Source organism: Peromyscus eremicus, chromosome 10 (assembly GCF_949786415.1).
Source record: "Peromyscus eremicus chromosome 10, PerEre_H2_v1, whole genome shotgun sequence".
In the NCBI taxonomy this organism is placed as follows: domain Eukaryota; kingdom Metazoa; phylum Chordata; class Mammalia; order Rodentia; family Cricetidae; genus Peromyscus; species Peromyscus eremicus.
In genome coordinates, this window is record NC_081426.1 from 78119837 (window position 1) to 78142804 (window position 22968).

Below are 22968 nucleotides of genomic sequence, written 5' to 3' on the forward strand. Positions count from 1 at the left end.
ACCACACTTAACTCATGGAAAAATGGAGAAGTTGAGCTAGCACCTACCGAGAGCCTTCCCCTCTACTGTCCAGTGTTCATGGTACTGAAAGGTACTCTGCAACCTATCGGAGGAGAAATACAACCACCAGCTCAGCTATCAACTCTTAAATCTACAGAGGTGACCTGCCTGCATGATACACCAGAGCAACAGTGGCAGAAATGTGGTGGGAGCAACCAACCACTCTGATTGGAGTGATAGTCCACTTTGTAGTATGTAGTCCACATACTACAATTCTGCTAAAGGAACATAGGAATATAATGACATTTTGCTATATCCATAGATCAGTGTCTTGCTCAACCATCATCAGGGAAGCTTTCTCTTTATAGTGGATGGGAACTAATACAGAGACCCATAACTTGGATAATGTGTAGAGAATGAGAGACTTTGGAATACTCAGTCCTGAGTGTGATAAGATTGTAAGACATCAATGAATTTATGCCTCCCAGATACAACAGGAAAGTTATAGCTATGAACTTACAGAGACTGTGGCACCAAGCACCGGGCAGGCACAGGTTCAAGCCATACAGGATCTCAGTGTGGAGAGACGGAAGAGTATAAGCTCCCATCCCTAGTCACGAAGCTAACTCCAACTGATTCAAACTGCTCTCAAAGAAAAAATTACTGTTCTCCATTAGAATGTCTATGGATATATAAACCACAACTAAGGGTAGGCTCCATGCTCAGTAGTAGATGGCCAACACTAAACAAGTTCAATGATGTTTTTGTGGAGAATTTTTGTTTTTTTTGTTTTTGTTTATGTCTCATATTGCTTTATTTGGGCTCTCTTCATCATACTGGTTTTTTTGCTAGTGTGTTATGGTTGCTTTTGTATTTTCATGGTTTTTTTTTGTGTGTGTAGCACACACACTTCTTTTGCCTTATCTTTGTTTTTTCATTTTTAATTTTGGTTTGTTTGTTTGCCTGTTTGTATTCTAAAGAGAGAAAAAGGCATGGAGTTGGATGAGTTGAAAGGTTGGGAGGAGATGGGGAAGAGGAAACTATGATCAGAATATATTGTATGAAAACAATTATTTTCAATAAATAACATCAACATTTATAGGGGACAAATGTGAGGGAACAACAAAGAAATAATCAGTTCAGGAATGAATAAATAAGTGTGGTCTTATATTACAAAATGAGGTTTGATGACTACACAGAACTAATTTGCATGCTTGTTATAACATGAAGAGTCCTCAAAAACTTCAGAAATATTGAAGCCATATGCAAAAAACTACCCATATTATAATATAACTTACGTGATATGCTCAAAATAAGGAAACCATAACATACAGAAGTAGAAAAGAAGTTGGAAAAGACTGAATCAAGTTACAAGTTGATTCAGTAAAAAGACTGTGGTTATATCTGGGATAATAAACATCTCTAAACTTTATTACAGTGGTTTGTTTACAATTAAGAGATTATGTTATGAATTTCAGGAGTATAGATCTAATATGCATGGGTGATATGATACATGATTGCCATGTCAAACACATTCATATGGGAAAAAGTCACTGAACTGTAATAGAAAAAACTCTGCTTCAGCAGTGTTGCCTTTATTTCAGGCCTTATATCAATATATATAATTTTTACTGTTCTAAAACTATTTTAAAATTTCTAGCATACTACTTCACACTATGTGAGCCCCTATGAACCCTGCTTAGTTGATTCTGTGGGCCATGTTCTTGTGGTGTCCTCTACCCCTCGCTCCTACAATCCTTCTCTCCCTCCCCTGTGGGATTCCCTGGCTCCACCTAGTGTCTCTGCATCTGCTCCCATCAGTTGCTGGATGATGCCCTGTCTGATGACACTTAGGCTAGGCACTGATCTATAAATATAACAGAATATCATTAGGAATAATTTTGTGGAGTTTTTTTTCTTGCCACTCATGTTTGGTTCTCTCCTGGGTCTCTAGGCTGCCCTGACTCTAGTTCCTGGCCATCCAGGCAGTGTCAGGTGTGGGATCTCTCTCATGACCCTGTATGTGTCTGAGCTAGGTCCTCTCCATATACCTTATGGTTATGTAGCTTGATATTCTTGTGGGACTCCCAACAGTGGGAATGGGAGGTATCTCTAACTCTTTTGCTTATTCTTGGGACCTTTTTCCTACTACTGGGTTGCCTAGTTGAGCCTTAATATGAGGGTTTGTGCCTTGTCTTATAACTTAGTAGGTCATGTTCAGTGGATATCCCTGAGAGGCCTCCTTTTTCTTTTAAAGGAAAATAGAGGAGGAGTGTATCTGGGGGAGAGGAGAGGTTGGGGGGAGGACTAGGAGGAGTGGAGGAAGGGGAAACTGCTGTTGGGATGTAATATATGGGAGAATAAAAGAAAAAATATCTAACATACCAAAGATAAATTACCCATTTAAGGTCACTAAGAATCAGGAGTCATTTCACATGTTCACATCTGCCTCCTGGAATTACACATGGCATCCAGAAGCTGTGACTATCCCATGTATATTGACTTTGGTGGGTATAAGTTATACTTTAACTAGTTGATTATTACTCTGTCTATATCTGCAAGAACTGAGTGATTGCCATTTGAAAGGCAGCTCTGAACTTAACCAAGATGTCTGTGAAAATCACAGCAGCCCTGCTCCTGCTCCAGCTGAGTGGCTTCTTTGGATCTGGGAGTGGTGGGAAGGTGCTGGTGTGGTCAATGGAATTCAGCCATTGGATCAACTTAAAGACAATCCTAGATGAGCTTGTGAAGAAGGGACATGAAGTGACTGTTCTGATACCCTCAGCTTCCCCTTCTTATGAGGTTGATGACACATCTGCTATTGAGTTTGAGATGTACCCTTCATCCTTTTCCATGGCTAGTATAGAAGAACATGTCCTGGAATCAATCAGTAGATACATTTATGAGATGCTAAAGCAATCATTTCGGAGATACTTTTTAATGTTGCAAGAATTGCTTTGGAAGCATTCAGAATATTGTGAGACTATCTACAAAGATGTAGTTTTTAACAAGGAACTCATGACAAAACTACAAAATTCAAGCTTTGATGTCATGGTAGCAGATCCTTCCTGTCCCTGTGGTGACCTGCTGGCTGAGATTCTCAAAATACCACTTGTGTATAGTCTCTACTTCTTTCCTGGATCTACATATGAAAAGTACAGTGAAGGATTCCCACTGCCTCCTTCCTACATACCTACTGCTCCATCAGAATTAAGTGATAGAATGACTTTTATAGAGAGAGTGCAAAATGTAACCTATGTGCGTTGTTTTGACTTTTGGCTCCAAACATTTAACAAGAAGAGATGGATTCAACTTTACAGTTAAGTATTAGGGAAGTTCCCCATTCAATTCTGATTGTTGCTCTCTCAATTTCTCTTTCAATTTGCTGTGTCATTGAAGGCGAACTTGAAACAACAGGATTGACAGCAGAAAGATTTATCTCTCCTAAGTAATATGGTGAAAAGTCTGTGAAATTATCTGCCAAATTGAAAGCATTGTAGAAAAGCCTATATCCCAGTGTCAAATTGGAAGGCCTTGTCTATAACTTGTACAGGATACTTCAGAATGGCACATACTCACCAAACAATGCTTTGTGGGTTTCTCTAAGCAAGTATATAGCTATTTTATCTCAGCTTTTAAAACAGTTCTACCTCAGTGGTATTTATCATCATCATAATCATCATCATTGTTATCATTATTATTTATTTGTGCACTGACTGTGAGGTTGTATGTCAAGACACACATGTGAAGGAAGTTCAGCAGATAATTTGTAGAGTCTATTCTCTCTTTATACTTTTACACATATTCTAAGGGTTATAGGAAGCTTTTTCATTGGTTGACATCTCACAAGTAAAGACACGTAAGCTTTATAAAGAAGATAGCAGAGTTAACCACAAGAAGACAAGTCTCCAGATAAAAGACAAAAGAAAACTGTATCTAGCACATGATGTGGCTCCATGTGTTATAGATGAAAACTGCTTTGTGCAGTGCAGGATCACAAAAAGATCTACCCCATCTGATTACTTCAATAGAATATCCACACATTCTGAAATGGACTCCTGTAATGGTGAGCCCCAAGTGAAACCAACACGATTTTATTAACAATAAGAAGGAAATCCTGAATGAGAATCATGTGCACTGAAATTGGAAACCATCTTACTACCAATGCCCCGCTGAGACCTTCAACCATAAACAATTCAAAGCTCAGAGTTCAGAAGCAGCAAGAAGAGGAAGTGAGCCCTGGGACACCTGTCATACATGTAAAGTATACTGTATGTGTTACAAAAAGTGTAGCATGAATTCTAATTGGTGTTAATAATAAAATCCTGAAGTCAGATATTGGGGTAAATGCTGAAAGGTCAGAGAAGTAAAGAAGCCAGACACTAGAGAGACTTCTTACCTCTACTGAATCCTCAAACCGAATGGCTGAGCTCCTGTCTCCTAATGCCTTGTATTAATGTCTCCATCTCCCTAGTGCTGGGATTAAAGGTATGAGCTTCCACCACCTGGCTCTGTTTCTCTTTTAGACTGGATAAATATCGTGTAGGCCAGGGTGGCCTTGAACTCCTGATCTTCCTGCTTTCTCCTCCCAAGTGCTGGGATTAAATGTGTGTGCCACCCCTGCCTGGCCTCTATGGTTAACTAGTGGCTAGCTCTGCACTCTGATCTCCCGGCAAGCTTTAGCTGTTAGAGCATAAACAAAATATCACCACAAAAAAAGGTTGGGAAATGAATTATGATCAGGTTACACAGGGAGGGAAGCATCAGTCATGGACAAGGACAGACAGGAAGAGTAACTGCAATAGCGCAGAGTGTCCAACAAAAGGAGAGATGAGAAGCTGGTCAATCACAAGCTCTTGCTCCTTCTGAACCCAGGAGAGAATGTGACCCCCCGTGTCTTAACCCCAGGGAAACACAACCAAGCTGATGCTAGAAATACATGAAATAAAGAAGAGAGCTGAAGCTGGCCAAGAGAGTTCCATGGATGTGGAAGCATTATGCCAATGTGCCCAGGTTAAAGGATCTTTTTTTTCTTATTTGGTTTAGGAGAAAAAACTATAGACCAAGCTGATCTTGAACTCATAGAGATCCCCTTGTATCTGCCTCCAGAGTGCTAAGATTAAAACAGTGTGCCACCACCACCTGGGTACGTAAAATAATTAAAAATAAGAAGTTTAAATTAGCCAGGCAAGATGGTACATACCTTTAATCCCAGCACTGAGGAGGCATATGTAGGTAGATCTCTGTGAGTTCAAGGCTATCCTGGCCTACATAGAGGGTTTGAGGACACCCAGAGATACATAGTAAGAGTCTGTCTCAAGTATAAAAGTCAACAATCAGAAAGAAAAACAAATAAAAGAATAGAAGGAAATAAAAAGAAAGTGATAAACAAATATATGTTTCACTTCAAGCCCTGGTGCTGAAGTGTTGGCTCAGCAGTTAAGAGCTCTGGTTGCTGTTTCAGAGGACCCAGTTAGATTCCCAGCACCCACACGGCTCACAGACATCTATAATCCAGTCTCAGTTTCCTAATCCATCTTCTAGCTTCTGAATGCATCAAGCATACATGTGGTACACACACATACACACTGAGAAAACACTCATGCAGCGTGTATAAATAAATAAGATTTAAAAATAGGGACCTAAAATGTGATTCCAAGCAAGTAGGCTTGTAGAGGAATTAGAATACCTTATAAAGATGTTTCTACAAATTAAAAACTACAGTATGGAAATTAATGGCGTAATACGCCTTTAAATTCTAGATATGCAGAAACTGGAATTAAGTGCTAACCAGGGCAGAAGGAGGGTGTTTAAAGTGAACCTTGGAATGGCCACATCACCCTGAACCTACTTGATCTCATCTAAGTTGAACTTTGGTTTCTGTTCAGGATTGTTTTGAATTCCAAGTATTGGATTCCTATAATTTTCTCCCTGTGAACAGTCAGTGTTCTTTTAATCCTTGCAAGCAAAGTTTTCTTTTGGCCAGTGTTGCCTTTATAGCTCAATCCTGTAATCTAGGCACATTGGCATAATCTGTTTTCCAATCCATGGAACTCTCTTGGCCATCTTCAGATCTCTTCCTTATTTCATGTATTTCTAGCATCAGCTTGGTTGTGCTTCCCTGGGGTTAGGACACAGGGGTCACATTCTCTCCTGAGTTCAGAAGGAGCAAGGGCTTGTGATTGACCAGCTTTCTCACCCCCTTTTGTTGGACACTCTGCACTATTGCAGTTATTGTTCCTTTCTGTCCTTGTCCATGACTGATGCTTCCTTGGGTAACCTGATCATAATTCATTTCCCAACCTTTTTTTGTGGTGCTATTGTGTATATGCTCTAACAAATAAAGCTTGCCTGGAGATCAGAGTGTGGAGCTAGCCACTAGTTAACCATAGAGGCCAGGCAGTGGTAGCACACACTTTTAATCCCAGCACTTGGGAAGAGGAAATAGAAAGATCAGGAGTTCAAGGCCACCCTGGGATACACAAGATTTATCCAGTCTAAAAGAGAAACGGAGCCAGGTGGTGGAAGCTCACACCTTTTATCCCAGCACTAGGGGGAAAGAGACATTAATACAATGCAAGAGGAGACAGGAGCTCAACCATTCGGTTTGAGGATTTGGTAGAGGTAAGAAGTCTGTCTAGTGTCTGGCTCCTTTACCTCTCTGACCTTTCAGCATTTACCCTGATATTTGACTTCAGGCTTTTTATTATTAAGACCAACTAGAACTCGAGCTACATTTTTGTGAAGTATACACTGTATAGTTTACAGGAGTGACAGTTGTCCCAGGGCTCACTTTATCTTCACTAACTAGGGTTTCTGCTGCTTCTGAACTCTGACCTTTAACCGTTTATGGTTGAAGGGCTCAGCTCTGCGTTGGTAGTAAGATGGTTTCTAGTTTCAGTGCATGTGCTTCTCATTCAGGATTTCCTTCTTGTTGATAAAATCGTGTAGCTGGAAGTTTTCCTGTGTCCTGCCTGGCCTGCAGCAGCTCATAAAATAATCACTCAGAGTCTTAATATTAATTACAAGCTGGTCTATGGCTCAGGCTTCTTGCTAGCTAGTGTTTTCATCTTAAATTTACCCATTTCTATTAATCTATGTATCACCACATGTCTTGTGGCTTTACCTGTGTTCCATTATTTCCTGTTCCACTGGTGGCTCTCAGGGTATCCCTAACTCTGCCTTTTTTTCTCCTTGCATCTTTCTTGGATTTCTCGCCTGGCTATAATCTTTCTTGCCATAGTATGGAGCAGCTACTTTATTATCCAATGGTAGCAACACATATTTAAAGCATACAGAGAGACCAACCCACAGCAAAATGTGTTAATTTCACCTGGTTGAGCTTACACTTGAACAGAAGACCTCTTGTATGTTCAATGCTTACCATTACAGGAGTCCATTTCAGAATGTGTGGATATTTTATTGCAGGGTTTAGGGTGTCAATGGCATAGATATTTTTGTGATTCTGCACTGCATAAAGCATTTTTCATCTATAACATATGGAGCCACATCATGTGCAAGATACAGTTTTCTTTTGTCTTGCTCTTATCTGGAGACTTGGCTTCTTGTAGTTAACTCTGCTGTCTATAAAGTGATAACTCTTGTTTTTACTCTTTGCTATTAGAAATTCAAAACTAATTATAGGAACTCTTTTACATCATACAGATAATCTCTGTCTGATGTTCTGGGTCAAAAAATAGAATACCCTGGGTTTTCATAATAAACTCATGTCAACTGCAAACAGAAATCACACTATGCCTTGAAACATTCTTCCCATTTCTTGAATAGCACTATCAAGTTATATCTGAATCAGCTATGATCTCAGGTTAGAATAGTCTTTTTTTACATTTAGAATTTTATCCTACCCATGAGAAACTTAAAGTATATACCCAAATTATAGAACTAGATTCAAAACCATTCACGGAGTGTCCTATTGTGCTTTGAAGTGGGGATACATGAAGAAGACATGGTCTCTGTCCAGGATGAACCTAATATAGAGCTGTTACTGAAAGTAGAAATGAGTGTTACAACTTTTGAAAATGCTGTGACTCGAGTGCCATTGCCTATTTTATTCCTGATGTTTAAGATTCCTGGATTCTTATGAACCAGAACAGAAATGAAATCAGATGGTGGTATGATGACTCATGGCTATATCAGAACAGTAACTGATATGACTTCAAAATAAAGCTGGAGTTGTGTGGCTCCCAGATTCATCCTTAAGTTTCCTTATTCAATCCAGGACCATCATGATATAGAAGGTTCAACCTGCTATGGAGAGGACCGAGGGAGACCAGCTCCCTCTTATTATCCCAGGGTATACTCTTGAGCAGGGAGAAATGAGGGCTTTGTAGATAGAAGTATAGAGAAGAGAGAGATAGTAAGAAAAAAACAGGATATCCTCGGGAAGGCCTGGGTCTGAACCCACTAGAGCTTCTGTCTTTACTAAAGGGCTCTTAAAAGGAATGCCAGGGGGTGGAACAAAAGACCTCCCCCCAGCACAGGCAAGTGTTGAACATTCCAGATATCTGGTGACCATGCACATGGACCAGCCATCCCCTAATGCAGCCCTACTGTGTAAAGCAAGCTCAGATCTCACTAGGAATCCTCTGTGGTCTCCCACAGAGGACCACAGGGGTGGTCCTTCCTGTATCAGGTCATCTCAATCTGCTGTGGGTAGGACCACAAGTTTAGTCCAGTAAATCCAGACTCAAATTCCAGGGTATGGGTTGCGGGGGAAGGCTGGGGGTTGGGAGGAGGTAGGAGAGGGGGATCTGTGGTTGGTATATAAAATGAATAGAAAATATCTTAATAATAATAATAATAATAATAATAATAATAATAATAATAAAAGACCAAGAAAAAGAAGAATCAAAATCCACTCTCACAGACTTGCCTATAGGCCAGAATTTTCTCACAGATGACTCTAGGCTTTGTCAAGTTAGCAACTGGAGCTAAAAAGATGGATCACTAAATATTTTCTAACTGGATTTGAACCACACTCTACTGGGAGGAACCTGACACTATAAACCTGATTAAAGGTCCAGAAAATCCTAGCTTACATCCTACTATTGCTATTTTGCTAAGTGGTCATGTTGGCAAATTACCTTCTAAATGCTTATGGTAACAGCCATAGCCATAGATCTGGCTTGTTTTCAGCTGTTGTCAGAGAAGCTTTTGTTGTAGTGGACACCATTCAATTCAGAAACTTACAGCTGCTCAAAGGGCTGAGAAGGATGAAGTCCATGCCCAGGCTCAGGGAATACTGCAGAAGAACGGGGAAAGAATATAAGATCCCGATGATGAGAAGTGACATGAAACACTTTCTTCTGGATATGCCATGGCTTTTTCATTCATATACACAAAGAACCTGTCAGCTGCACAGGACTTGCGTAAGATCAGGTAGCCAAAATTCCATAGTAAATAGGGAGGATCTCTTAACACTCTACCCATAAATAAAGAGCTTTTGGCAGTCATAGATTCCAGGAGGGGATAAACATTATGATGGGGGTTGGGTGGACACTGGTACATTGGCCATGATCCAGCAATGTCTCCCCATGAATGCACACATGCATCTATAGGCAGAACTAATTGGACTTACTGGGTTATTAAAAATTAGAGGACAGGAAGTTGTGATTTGGACATACTGAGTGATATCCAGTGGGAAGTAGGAATGTGATCATGAGGGATCAATTCAATACTTTCTTGAATCAAAGTAAATTCTAAATGAAGAAATTAAACAAATTAAACATAACAAATTATGAGTCTGTGCGAGACATTACAGAATGGAATATAACTTTGGGACTTAAAGAATTGTGTTTTTCTTTTGCATGTTTGCTTTATAAGTGAGAGGAAAAGGAATGTTTGACCACTCATGTCTACATCAAAAGGCTGAAATAAGAGTGACAGTGTCCAGGTCAGTTGTGACTGAGGGATAAGATGGAAAGCTGGCCTTGCTGGAATGCACTGAGGAGGTCTGTGTGTCCGTCCTCCCCACATCAGCTACTCCCTTTTCTTCTTCTTTCCAGCTTTAGCAAACTTCCGGCAACAAAAGAGGCAACACTTCATGATGATGAGCATCACAGTCACCACACAGGCCAGCAGGAATGCAAGCACATCCAGAGAGTGGTACTGGAACCAGGTGAGGTCATGTGCTGCCACACGAAGGTGCTTGGCTCCTTTGTTGCGCATGACATACTCAATCCAGAAGACGGCTCTGTCCAGGGGCTTCACTGGTTGATCATGGTGGATTCTTGATAGCCTCATGGCATTCTCCTTATAGCTAAAGATAGCAACATGGAAAACAAATTAATTTACCTAAATGCTTCAAGCCTAAGACAGGTTCAGGGAAAACATCATGAGACTCAATAAATGCCATAGATTAGCACTAAGTACAGTGTGCTTTTGATTGGGACCTTTTTGAAAGATTTCCTGAAGCTTGTATTTTCTGAGAAATTCTTTCCAAAACTGAGATGGCAAATCATTTTGGGAAGTAAATCTTTCCAGCAGAGCAAATGTTCATAATCCTTTTCTAGCACTGTCAGTGAGGTGATTCATAGACATTGAGCATGATCACATTGATGCTCTTGAGAAAAAACAGTGTCATAATTCTTTATAATCTCAATAAAAACACTATTGAATAAAAATTGGGAACTGGTATGAATGGGACATACTTTGCACAAGATGACTTGAGGGCTGGGATGCAGCTCATAGATATCTTGCTTAGAAACTATTTCCATCATCAAATTATTCTAAACTAACCTCTCATACAGTACATCTGTAGGGATAGTTTACAGTCTTGATTGACAGTAAAAGCTCATTCCACAGTGCTTATATTGGTTTTATAGTGTTATTGATGTTTACAGACTTAGACTAATGTGCTAGCAAATGTCTTTCTGTGTGCTTTGAATATTTGTTTTTCCCATATTGGTTGATAATTAAAACTCTATTGGCTTAAGGCCAGGCAGTTAGAGGCAGGCATGAAATACAACCAGATAGACAGGAAGAAGAAAAGAGAGGAGAGAGAGACTCCAGCCTGCCACCCAAGGAACAACATGCCAGCAGACTGGTAAACCACAGAACGTGTGGCACAACATAAATTAATTGAAATGGGTTAAGATATAAGAGCTAGCTAGCAAGAGTCCTGCCATAGATTATACAGTTTGTAAGTAATATAATCTGTGTGTTTACTTGCCCAAGAAGCTGCGAGACAGGTGAGACACAGGAAAACTTGTAACTACACTAAAGATCAAATGAATTCTACTGTGACCTTGGAGAGAACCTATCTGGACCAGTACCAACTTGAACAAAATCACTGTACTTACGAAGGGTCATTTGTCACTGTCTTCACTGCATCAGCCAAATCTGCACTGGACATTGTGAGAAAGTCTAGTCTAACACCTGCTCCTTTGGTCTTCATGTGAACAACATTATCAAATTGGTTTCCAAACAAAGGAATGCCAACCACAGGGATCCCGTGGTAGATCGCCTCATAGATACCATTGGTGCCACCATGAGTTATAAAAGCTCTGGTTTTAGGATGACCTAGAAAGGGGAGAAATTAAGGGCAAGAATTAATCATAAGTCTGAGATAGAAAATGAGAGGCAGGAAAAGAGGCACATAAAGTGTATATATTCTCTAGATAACATTATCATAACCATGAGACGGCACTGAATTCCTCCCATGTCTTAGAGCAAGGAACAGTGCAAGTCCACAGAGATTAAGTGAAGGCCACATAGAGGAGGTGCAGTGTGGAAACAGAATGATTTTGTGCAATGGACAAAAAGGGCAGAGCTCCTCCCAAGTGCAGCAAACAGCTTGTGTAAGCACAGGCTGTGGTTCAGAAGAGTGTGTTCTCTTAAAGGAAAAGTGAAGCCACTTCTCATGGTAGGTTGCCTCTGTGTAGTAGGGGGTTGGTTGACCATACTGATGGAATGAGAATTAGGACAAGCAATGCTTCCCCAAATACAGGACTGCCTCATGGTGTGGAGTTTTGGGGGAGCTAGTAACTGAAGAGTCATTAATGAAAGAACATCATTCTCACTGGCATTTGAAATTGACCTGCTGTAGGGGAAAGGGTGTATGTAAAGGTATAGAAATAGGAGGTGAACACAAACATGAAGAAGTGTCTTAAGTGTATCTGAAAGATAATTACAGTGGAGTTAAAAATGGATTCTCCCATCTCCAATGTTACTGTACAGAATATTCACATCAATTGTTTACCCATTTTCTCCAGAAGTAGATCACAGCTGTCCTAAGTACCTTAGCATTGACATTCATTTTCCTGAGCAGTCATTCCTCATGTCTTAGGGATCATCTCATGCTTACCAAGAAGGTCATTCTGGGGGATCCATTCATACAGCCGAGTGTTGGAGCCCAAGGTGTCTGGTTTCTTGCCTTTGAATCGCCAAAGAACCTGTTAAGAGGAAGCTAGCCTCTTATTACTTTGGTCAAATGCAAGTTACTCTTGTTAGAATTTTGGATAGATTAAGAATCAATGGAGACAAATGCCCAGTCTCAAAGAGACAGGAGTTGAGACTGGATGGTGGTAACCGTGAAGAACTACTACGGCAAGGATGCAATACTCTTCACTCTCCTGCATTTATTCTCATGCTTATCCAAGTGTCAGCATGTCACGTTAACATTTAACCAACAGCAACTTAGACAAAGTTAGGTCCAGTAATATCAACCAGGGTTTAAGAAATGTGTCAAGGCTAAAGAGATGGCTCATCACCCACATGAGAGCTCACTACTGCCTATATGTAAGTCCAGGTCCATGGGATCAGACACCCTCACACAAACATACATGCAGGCCAAATACCAATGCACAGTGAAAAAAAAATGTGTGATTGTAATTCCTGTTCAACAATCCACAAATATTACTAATATACACCTTGATTTTTCCAATAAATATTTATAGCAATTTTTACTTTCCAAATTCAATATAAATATTTTTTCAATGATATTTGAGTTAATTCCCTTATTATAAATTTTATCATAGTTATTTTGTTAGATTCGGTCCCTGTAAAATGTCATTGTCTTTGCACAGGGTCACTTCAAGAGCAAGTCCCAGAGTTACCTTCTATTTCAGCATTAAAAGCCACAGTCTACCAGGTGGACTCTGGGTTGGTAAATCCTAGCCTACCTATTGTTTTGAGTATCAAGAAAAACATTTCCATGCACAATCCCATTTTAATATGTAAGTAGTCAAATTTGGCCAAGACCACAAAAAATATTATACTATTATACAAACTCCATTTTAAAAAATTTACATTTTCTTCTTTTTCTATTTCCTTGTTATTGAAAAGAAACTTTTTTTTTACACAATATGTTCTGATTATATTTTCCCCTCCCCTAGATCCTCTCCTTTCATCCAAATCCAAACCCATTTTTTCTCTCTCCTTAGAGCACAAACAGGCCTCTAAATAATAATAATAAAAAATAAGATAAAAGATAAACAAATACACAAGATGGAAAATTTCTACTTTTAAAATAATGATTTATTATTTTTAATGTGTGAGCCATTATGTCTGCATGTGTGAGTATGTGGTAGTTTGAATAGGTAGGAACCTATGGACTCACGTGTTTCAAAGCTTGGCCTATAGGGAGTGGCACTATTTGGATGTGGGATCTTGTTGAAGGTAGTGTGACCTTGTTGGTGGAAATGTGCCACTGTGGGGGCAGGCTTTGAGGGCTCATATGCTCAACCTATGCCCAGTGTGTCACACAGTCATCTCCTTCTGCTGCCTGTGAATAAAGATGTAAGAACTCTGTTGTTTTTCTGGCACCATGTCTACCTGCATGCCACTGGCCATGATGATAATAGACTAAACCTCTGAAATGGTAAGCCAGCCCCAGTTAAATGTTTTCCTTTGTAAGAATTTCCATGGTCATGAGGTGTCTTCACAGCAATAGAAACCCTAACTAAGACAGTATGTGTATACATATGGATGGAAAGTGTGTATGGGTGTCATGACAGGCTGGATGAGGGCATTGGATCCCATGGAGATGCAGTTATGGGCAGTTGTGAGATGACAAATGTGGGGTCTCAGAAGTAAGTTCAGGTCCTCTGGGTGAGCAACACATGCTCTTCAAGGATGAGGCACTTCTGCAGTCCCACAACTGCAAATTTTGATTGCTTTCTTATTGTTACTGGGCCAGTGCACTTACTGGTTATAATTTAAATGCTGTATATTTACACTGTAGTGTGTGGAGAGTCCTTAAATATCCTCCAAGATAATGGAGGAAGTAAGAAGGCACTTTTGTGCCTATAATACTTTCCTAATATGAACTTCACAAACACTTGTTAAGTGTTTTTCTTTCTGAACACAATGATAATAACAAAGTTATTAATCAAAAACACCACACACTATTTGGCAGCTGTCCTTTGTATTTTGATGTCTTAAGTGACTTCAGATATGAACTAGAGCTATCAAGACAGCTTCGGTTTCTCACTAAAGATGGAGGTTTCTACCATCACACCTGAACTGGATATGACAGTCTAAGTAAGGATGCAACACTGAGACACTATCTCACCTTCTGTGGAATCTGGGCAAGGCCTGCTGCAATCATATTGGCCCTTTCTTCTGTTAGGGTACCCACCATAGATCCCAGGGAAAACACCACAACACCATGTTCTCCAGATGACTGGACAAAGTCTTCTATTTCCTGTTAATGGAATATCAGCTCATCACAAACAGCAGCAACTCCAAATATCCTGCATAAAAACTGATACCAACATCCACAGGAAGAAACTGAGCAGCATTAGAAATGACTAGAATACTGGATGCTTTAAAACTATTCACATCCACATATAAGATGTACAGTTGTACTCAGCTATAAGGTTACAGTTCTCTGTGTTACACATCTTCACATTCATTAAAACAGTTCTGGAACATTTTCTTCTTGTAAAGCAAGATTTGTTGATATTAAATTCAAAGTTCTCTTTCTTCCTCCTCGGTCTCTTGGTCACCGAACATCTGCTTTCTGTTTCTATTATTGTGACCAGTCTACAGAGTTTATATAAGGTATACTTATTTTATTTCTGTCTTGTTCATTGGCTAGTTTACTTAGTGTACTGTCATTAAAAGTAATACCATGCATCTCTAGATCATAGATTTTAAAGTTTTAGTGATTTTTTTGTATTGTGTACTATCTAATTTTTATCAACAATTTTAGTGATATCTAGGTTGCTTCTACCTTTCTTAGTTTCTGTTCTAATGTTGTGAGGAGACTCCATGATTAAGGCAATATAAAAAAATCAATTAGTTGGGGTCTGCTTAAAGTTTCAGAGGGTTAGTCTATGAACATCATGGTGGCGAGCACACCTCGCAGGCAGGCAGGCATGGCACTGGAATAGTATTCCAGAACTCTACCTGAACCATAAGTTGCAGACACATAGAAAGAGACCAGACATGGTTGGGTTATTGACACCTTAAAGCCTACCTCCTGTGACACATTTTCTCCAATTAAATCACCCCTTCTAATGCTTCCTAAACAGTTCACCAACTGGGAACCAAACATTCAAGTATATGAGCCTATGGGGGCCACTTTTATTCAACTTACCTGTACTCCTCCCTTCAGAAATAGTGTTGCCATGATAATCCTTGTATTACTATCTCATAGAGGTCCTTCATTTAGTTCTTTTATATACATACTCAGGAGTGGAATTCATGGATCATAAATCTATTTCTAATCTTGTTAAGAATGTCCATTGTCTTTTCATTCATGTTCTTTGTAACAGATATTAGTTTCATTGAAAAAAAATTTAATATATGCTGTTCATTTATGGGCGGGGGAATAATTCTTCTGTGTGCTGTGAATATGTATTCCTTTTATTGGTTAATAAAGAATGAGTATAGACCTTCACCAAAACAAATAAATAAATAATGAAACAGTAGAAGTAATATAAAAAAAGCCACACAAAGATTGGAAATACATAAGAAGTCTGGATCCTGTATGTTGCTGTGTTAAATTTGAATTATTTGATTACTGACAAAGGACAGCTGCTAAGAGACCTGTCACTGAAAGAGGGAATATTGAAATAAACCCACCAAGATACTTTAGGAATGTCTTAACTTTAAAATGGAGTCAAAAATATATTTGTTAAATGGAAATCAAAAATTCTTTTGAGGAGAGGTTATGATTTTGATTCCACAGGAATTGAGAGGCTATGCATTTATTCCAAGTTAACATGGTTTGATTGAAGAAGATCCCCTGAGAAATCTCTGATGGGAATGGATGTCCCAGATGATCCAACATTTCAGAACACCTCTGTTGCAGCTTCCTCTGAGTTCTACATCCAGAACAGCTTGAAAGCTGCTGTCACAAAAGACTCCAGTCAGGATTTGACCATAATTCTAATTTTTCTCAGGGTCCCTCAAAGATTAGCAGCACCCTCCAATCATTGGGAAGTAGTCTAGAAAACTATACCCAAATTCCCAAAATTACCTTTATGAATGTTTGTTTCATTTAACAGTTGTAGCCCACTAGGTTTCCTGGTTGATGCACCCAGCAGGACTGCATAAGAGGTTGATTGGACCATGGGCCTGAGTATCAGGTGTTTGTAAGGGCCTACACTTGACTGTAACTAGCAAGGGGGAGTTCTTTACTCTACCCCTTGGCATTGTTATAAGTAGACCTTTGGAATAACGTTCGGGGCCCATTTGGATGAGGATCCAGGCCCACTTGCATCTATCTTGTGTTTTCTCTGTTTCTCTCCCCTCTATTTCAAACTAAGTCTCTTATCTCCCATTACTCAAGAGTCCCTGGGGTAAATAATAATAGGTGCTGGTCCTCCACAGATGACACCTGAACAGAGACAAGGAAAAGATAAAAAAGAAAAAAATAACCCTAGACTTGGTGAAAGGTGTGGGGGTGAAGCAATGTACGCATGCTGATAAGGAAATGAAAAATGAAGGCAACGGTATTTTATTCATGGGTGTATAGGTTATGCAGTGAAATATCTCAAGGATGCAGCATTAGATTTGTCTCTCTATATTCTCTCTCTGTGTTTTTGTCTCTCTGTCTCTCTTTCTCTCGTCTATCTATAAAAATTAAGGAAGGTAGAAAAGAGAAATATTGGGTTAGGACTATAGAAAAGAAAAGTTTAGGGTAAAGGATAAGATAAGCCTAACTATGTGGCTATGAATGCAAAATCCTGGGGAAGAATCAGAGCAAAAAATCTATCAAAGAGTATAATGGGGAGATATCTAGGAGAGAAGCTCTTTTTTTTTTCTATCAGAGAAAGGAATTTCTGAAACAAATGCTTTCAGTTTGCTTCATTGACCTGGAGTTAAGCCCTAAGGGATTTGACTCTGGCAATAAGCCACAAACTGAGTATGAGGAAAAATAGACACAAAGCTTGGCAACTGGGGCAGGTAAAGTTCTAATTAGAGAGGCATACCTGTTAATGGTGGCACAGGCATTCTAAGGAAGCTTAGGAAAGAAAAATCTCCTGTTGCAAAAGTGAAACCCTGTAAAGGGAACTGGAAAGTTTGCTAGCATACCTGAAAGGCTTTCTGGGAAATGTAGTATTAATGCAGGTTTGAAACAGTGCCTTATGTCATCTAATAGCTGCTCAAAGAGTTTTTGAGCACATGGCATTGAAAATGTTTTAATAAATTAGACTTTTCATGACACTGAGACACATCTGCTCCTGGAAGCACCAATGTACTCCATAAAGTTGGTGGGCATTGAAGAAACTCTGTATGGAGCTTGTTTTCTTTATGGCAAAAAGCTAGACATGTGGACATAAAAACTGTCTTTCCTTCAATAGCTGACTGTTCTTTCCAAACTCTACCAGCAGGACACAAGAAAGGTGACTGCCGAGCTTTGCCAAGACAAGGTACGACAGTCCTTCAAATTTCCCTGCTTCACAGGAACGTCTGTCAGATATGCTAGGCCTATGTCCCAAAGATGGATGCCCCAAAATGACAGAGAAACTTTGGGTGACTTTCCAGGCAGCCAGTTGATTCTGTCATTTGTCACATTTTTGGAAGTAACTTGCCTGCACTTTTTGCTTACTCAGGTAATATTATTTCATTCTCAGTCTTTGATGGAATTGAGAACTAGATAATTATAGGTTTTCTTATTCATGATAAAAAGGTAAGTAAGATATAAAACTTTAAACTCACTAAGACGAGATAAATAATAAAATATTTTCTCTAATTTTGTCAAATATTAATGGACTGGATATTGTAACTGTAATTCTTGTTGATACCTGTGTTTTTTTTATGTAAGTTTACTACATTAAAGTCAAAAATCTTCCATTTTACTAGACAGAAAGGGGCAAATGCTGTGGGATAATCCTTCTGTCAGCTATGAATATGCATTTCTCTCATTGGTTAATAAAGAAGATGCTATGGCCTATAGCAAAGCAGAATAAAGCCAGGTGGAACAGCCAAACTGAAAATACAGAGAAGAGAAGGGCAGTGTCAGAGAGAGACAAGCCAGCCCCAGAAGAAGCAAGATGCTAGAGAACAGGTAAAGCCACAATACCACATGGCAAAATGTAGATTAATAGAAATGGGGTAATTTCAGTTGTATGAGATAGTTAGTAATAAGCCTGAATTATAGACCAAATGTTCTGAAATTAATATAAGCTTTGTGTGATTATATGGGACTGAGCAGCCAGAGAAAAGGAAAGCTCCACCTCCATTTACATTGATGTTACTGTGTCAGTTTGGGCAAATGTATGCTTATATGTATGTTTTCACTTGTTTGTTTGATCAAGAAAGCAAACAGAGTCACTGTGACTCTTCAAAATGAGATTTTCTTTGTTCATACTCCATCTATCTACTCTCAAATCACTTTGTATAGGACTTGGCTTTTGGACCTCTCTCTGCATTTAGTATTTGTGTGTTTGTTACACTCAAATATAAGAAAATGATTTTTATAACAGAATCTTACTGAATTAATTTAATCCACATTTAATTCACATTTTTTAAAATTTTATTTTATGAGACAGTGTTTCTCTGTATAACATTCCTACCTGTCCTGGAACTCAGTCTGTAGACCAGATTGGCCTTGAACTCACATAGATCCACACAACTCTGCCTCCCAAGTGCTGGCATAAAAGGCGTGTGCCACCACTGCTTGTTTGAAATTCACATCTTGTGATGGAATAGATACAGGTGTTTCTATAGGCAGCTTTCTTTATCTAAATTCCTGTGACTCTCTGAGTTTGACAACCATTCTGAAGTAATAAAATATAATCACTCTTGCTGAAAATGCAAGGCAAACAGAAGCAAACAAACGGCACTATATTTACCTTAGGCAGAGGCTTGGCAGGTCTGCAGTGGAGTCCTCCAACATAATCAAAATTTGGTAAGAGAGGGTGAGGAAATTCCAAATCCCAGTAGGTTCGAATGAGCCATATATCTGCCTTCCCCATCAACTCGGTGAGTGTTGTGGGTCTTCCTGAAGAGGGATCAGAACAGGGAAGGTATAACCCATGATATAAGAGTCAGGTAAAAATGAATATGTCAGGAAGTCTCCTGAAACACTTTTGATAATGTAGTCAGAGCCATTTACAAGCATGTGGCTGGAATATGAAACATATTTGCATCCATCCATCCATCTATCTATCTATCTATCTATCTATCTATCTATCTATCTTCTATCTATCTATCTAAAACTGTGTGTGTAATGTTAAACGCAAGTTTACACTATCTATGTTACTCATCCTTATGCTTAGAGATATATGAAGTCACTGTGCAAGTGGCAAGTGATGTAGAAGATACCACATCTGTAAAATACCTTGGAAATTCATGATTACCAAATATTTAGATATGCTATTTAAGTATATTCAGTTTCATTATCTATGAATCTTGTTTGTCATAGTCAGGGAAACACTCTTCACTGCTATTCTTCATCAAGCTTGCTCTGGTTAGCTGCTGCAACCCTGATGTGTGCTCTTCTAAGGGAACTGAGAATTTTGTTTTGTTTTGAGATATTCTGATGGGAACCAAGAATGATTCCTATGTCATTATGTAGCCATAGTTGACCTTGAATTCCTGATCCTCTTCTCCATATCTCATCTGCTGGGAGTATATGCGGAGTATATGCGTGTGCTACCACACCCAGTGTAAACATTTGTGGGGATACTTGCTTCTGCACTTCATTTTGAGACAGGGTCTCACTATATAGCCCTGGCTGACTTCAAAGAGAAACTTCAATTATGCCTGAGTTACTTGTCTTCCTACTGCTCTTGATTCACAACTGACTGTGTAATAATAGTTCTGTGTAAGTTTGTTTGGAAATAATAAGGATAACAAGTTTTAAAATATGGAAAGAGATGTTGGTCATTACATGTATTTTAAAACACTTTAACTAGTAATCAATGTGTACACTTCAATGTCATACATTTTTTAAACAAAATTTCAACCCCACTAATAAATAAATATAGATTGTCCAAAGTGTTAAATATACATGATTTCTGTGCTGATTACATAGACAGCGTATTCACAGCTGTGCAGATTTAGCAGGGGAAATGAGAAAATATTTCAAACTACACATGAGAAAACTAATGTCTATCAAGGGGAAAGTTCTCAATGTTATGTAGATACCTATCTAGAAATATGTGTTAGTCCTCATTCTACATGTGCGAATCACGATGGCATTGAGTTTGTTTAAAGCTACTGTTTTAGGGGCTAGTGATGTGGGAGGGCCGCTCTCACTTTTTCTTTAGGGTACTCTTGAGGAGAGAGGCATGAGAAATCTTTGGATAGAAAGATAGAGGGGAGAGAAGACAGAACGGAAATACAGGATAGCTTCAGAAGACAGAACGGAAACACAGGATAGCTTCAGAAGACAGAACGGAAACACAGGATAGCTTCAGAAGACAGAATGGAAACACAGCATAGCTTCAGGAGGGCCTGGATACACAATCCCTGTTTGTTTCTTCGAAGGGCTTTTTATAAGCATGCCAAACAGCTCCCGCAGCACAGCCAAGTGCAGACCCTTCCAATCACCTGGTAATCATGCATGTGGTCAAATCATCTCTTCATGCAGCCCTGCTGGGTAAGGCAAGCTCAGCTCTTACTAGGAAACCTCTGTGGGCCTCTATACAGCGGAAGAATTAGACGGTCAAAGTGTTTAATATGCAAGCTTAATGACTTGAGTGCAGTCCCCATACAAGCCTGAACACCTGAATTGATCCTGAGAAACCACATAAAGGTGGAGGTAAAAACTCATCAAATTTGAACCTGACCTTCACATATGTTACACAGAGCACAAGTGCCCCACCTATGACACGAGTATGCATGTTCATAGTCATAATACAATAAAAGTAATAGCAGCAGTATAGTAATCATGATGATGATGACTATAACGATGTCACCACACAGGTAAAGCTACTGTTTTAAACCATGAGTTAAAATGGCTTGTGGATATGTTATTTCTTAGAGGCATTATTAAAGTTTTGTTTTGTGGGTGTGTGCTTTTCTGATGAGTCCTATTCAAGTCATAGCCAAGGCTTTGCAATTGACATTGGGATACAGGTTTTTCTACAATGCTTAGAATTTGGCAGATAATTACACCGACTTTGCACCATTTTACTTAGGAGAGATAAATCTTTCTGCTGTCAATACTGTTGTTTCAAATTCACCTTCAATGATACAGCAAATTTGGAATGCAACAATCCCAATTGAACACACACTTACCTAATACTTCACTGTAAAGCTGATTCCATGTCTTCTCATTAAAATTTTGGAACCAAAAGTCAAAAGACAGCATGTAGATTACATTTTGCACCCGCTCCATGAATGTCATTCGATCACTCAATTCTGATGGAGCAACAGGCACATAGGAAGGAGGCAGTGGGAGTCCTCCACTGTACTTTTCATATGTGTAGCCAGGAAAGAAGCGGAGACTGTACACAAGTGGTATCTTGAGAAGCTCAGCCAGCAGGTCACCGCAGGGTATGAAGGGATCTGCTACCATGACGTTAAAGCTTGAATTGTGTAGTTTTGTCATGAGTTCCTTGTTAAAAACTACATCTTTGCAAAGACTTTCATAATAATCTGAATCTACCCAAACCAATTCTTGAAGCATTAAAAAGTATCTCCAAAGTGATTGCTTTGGCAGCTCATAAACACGTTTCCTGATTGATTCCATGAAAAATTCCTCCAAATCAGCCATGGGAAAGGATGAAGGGTATGTCTCAAACTCAATAGCAGATGTGTCCTCAACCTCATAAGAGAGGGAAGCTGAGGGTATCAGAACGGTCACTCCATGTCCCTTCTTCACAAGCTCATCTAGGATTGTCTTCAAGTTGAGCCAATGGCTGTATTCCATTGGCCACACCAGTACCTTCCCACCACTCCCAGATCCAAAGAAGCCACTCAGCTGGAGCAGGAGCAGGGCTGCTGTCATTTTTACAGACATCTTGGTTAAATCCAGAGCTGCCTTTCAAATGGCAGTCCCTCAGATCTTGCAGATATAGGAGAGTAATAATTAGTTAGAGTATAACTTGTACTCACAAAAGCAAATACACATGGGATAGTCACAACCTTTGGATGCCAAGTGCAAAAATGAGGGGGCAGATGTGAACATGTGAAAAGACTCCTGATTCTCAGTGACCTTGAATGTATAATGTACTTGGAGAACAGTGGAAAGAAAGAACTCCTGCTCTTTCTTTGTCTTTCTCCTTCTAATGTAGTTTCCTTGATAAAGAACTTACAGAAAAGACATAACTGTTGAGTCACACTTTTAAAATATCACAGTCCAGTGTGTCTTCATATGAATGTGGGTAACAGCATTCCTTTACTATACTATTGATTGATTTTAAATAAATGGTTCAGAGGTTCAGAGTATAACCTCAAAATTATAAACACTGCAACTAAATTTAAAGCTGATTTTATCCTACATAGAAGCCACATTCTTTTAGCCTTTCTATTGGTTCCAGCTCTACCTAATCAGCTATCTGCTTTCTTGTAACTAGTCACCCTGGCAGGAGTGAATATATTCTA

General features: G+C 39.2%; 2 protein-coding genes across 2 annotated transcripts in view; one reads left to right on the forward strand and one right to left on the reverse strand.

The window, feature by feature from the left end:
* LOC131920427 (UDP-glucuronosyltransferase 2B15-like) overlaps positions 1–22968 on the forward strand; it is a 77270-nt gene that overhangs the window by 3584 nt on the left and 50718 nt on the right. Inside the window, exon 2 of the mRNA XM_059274759.1 lies at positions 4178–4264. Within this exon, the coding sequence (XP_059130742.1) occupies positions 4178–4264 (87 nt within the window). The remainder of the gene's footprint in view (positions 1–4177; positions 4265–22968) is intronic.
* Positions 9894–22451, reverse strand: LOC131920302 (UDP-glucuronosyltransferase 2B31-like). Its single transcript, XM_059274618.1, has 6 exons — positions 21661–22451; positions 19269–19417; positions 14534–14665; positions 12326–12413; positions 11322–11541; positions 9894–10279 (listed from the first exon to the last, which is right to left on the reverse strand). Exons 1-6 carry the CDS (start codon positions 22382–22384, stop codon positions 10000–10002), a joined length of 1593 nt encoding a protein of 530 aa, XP_059130601.1. The 5' UTR covers positions 22385–22451; the 3' UTR covers positions 9894–9999.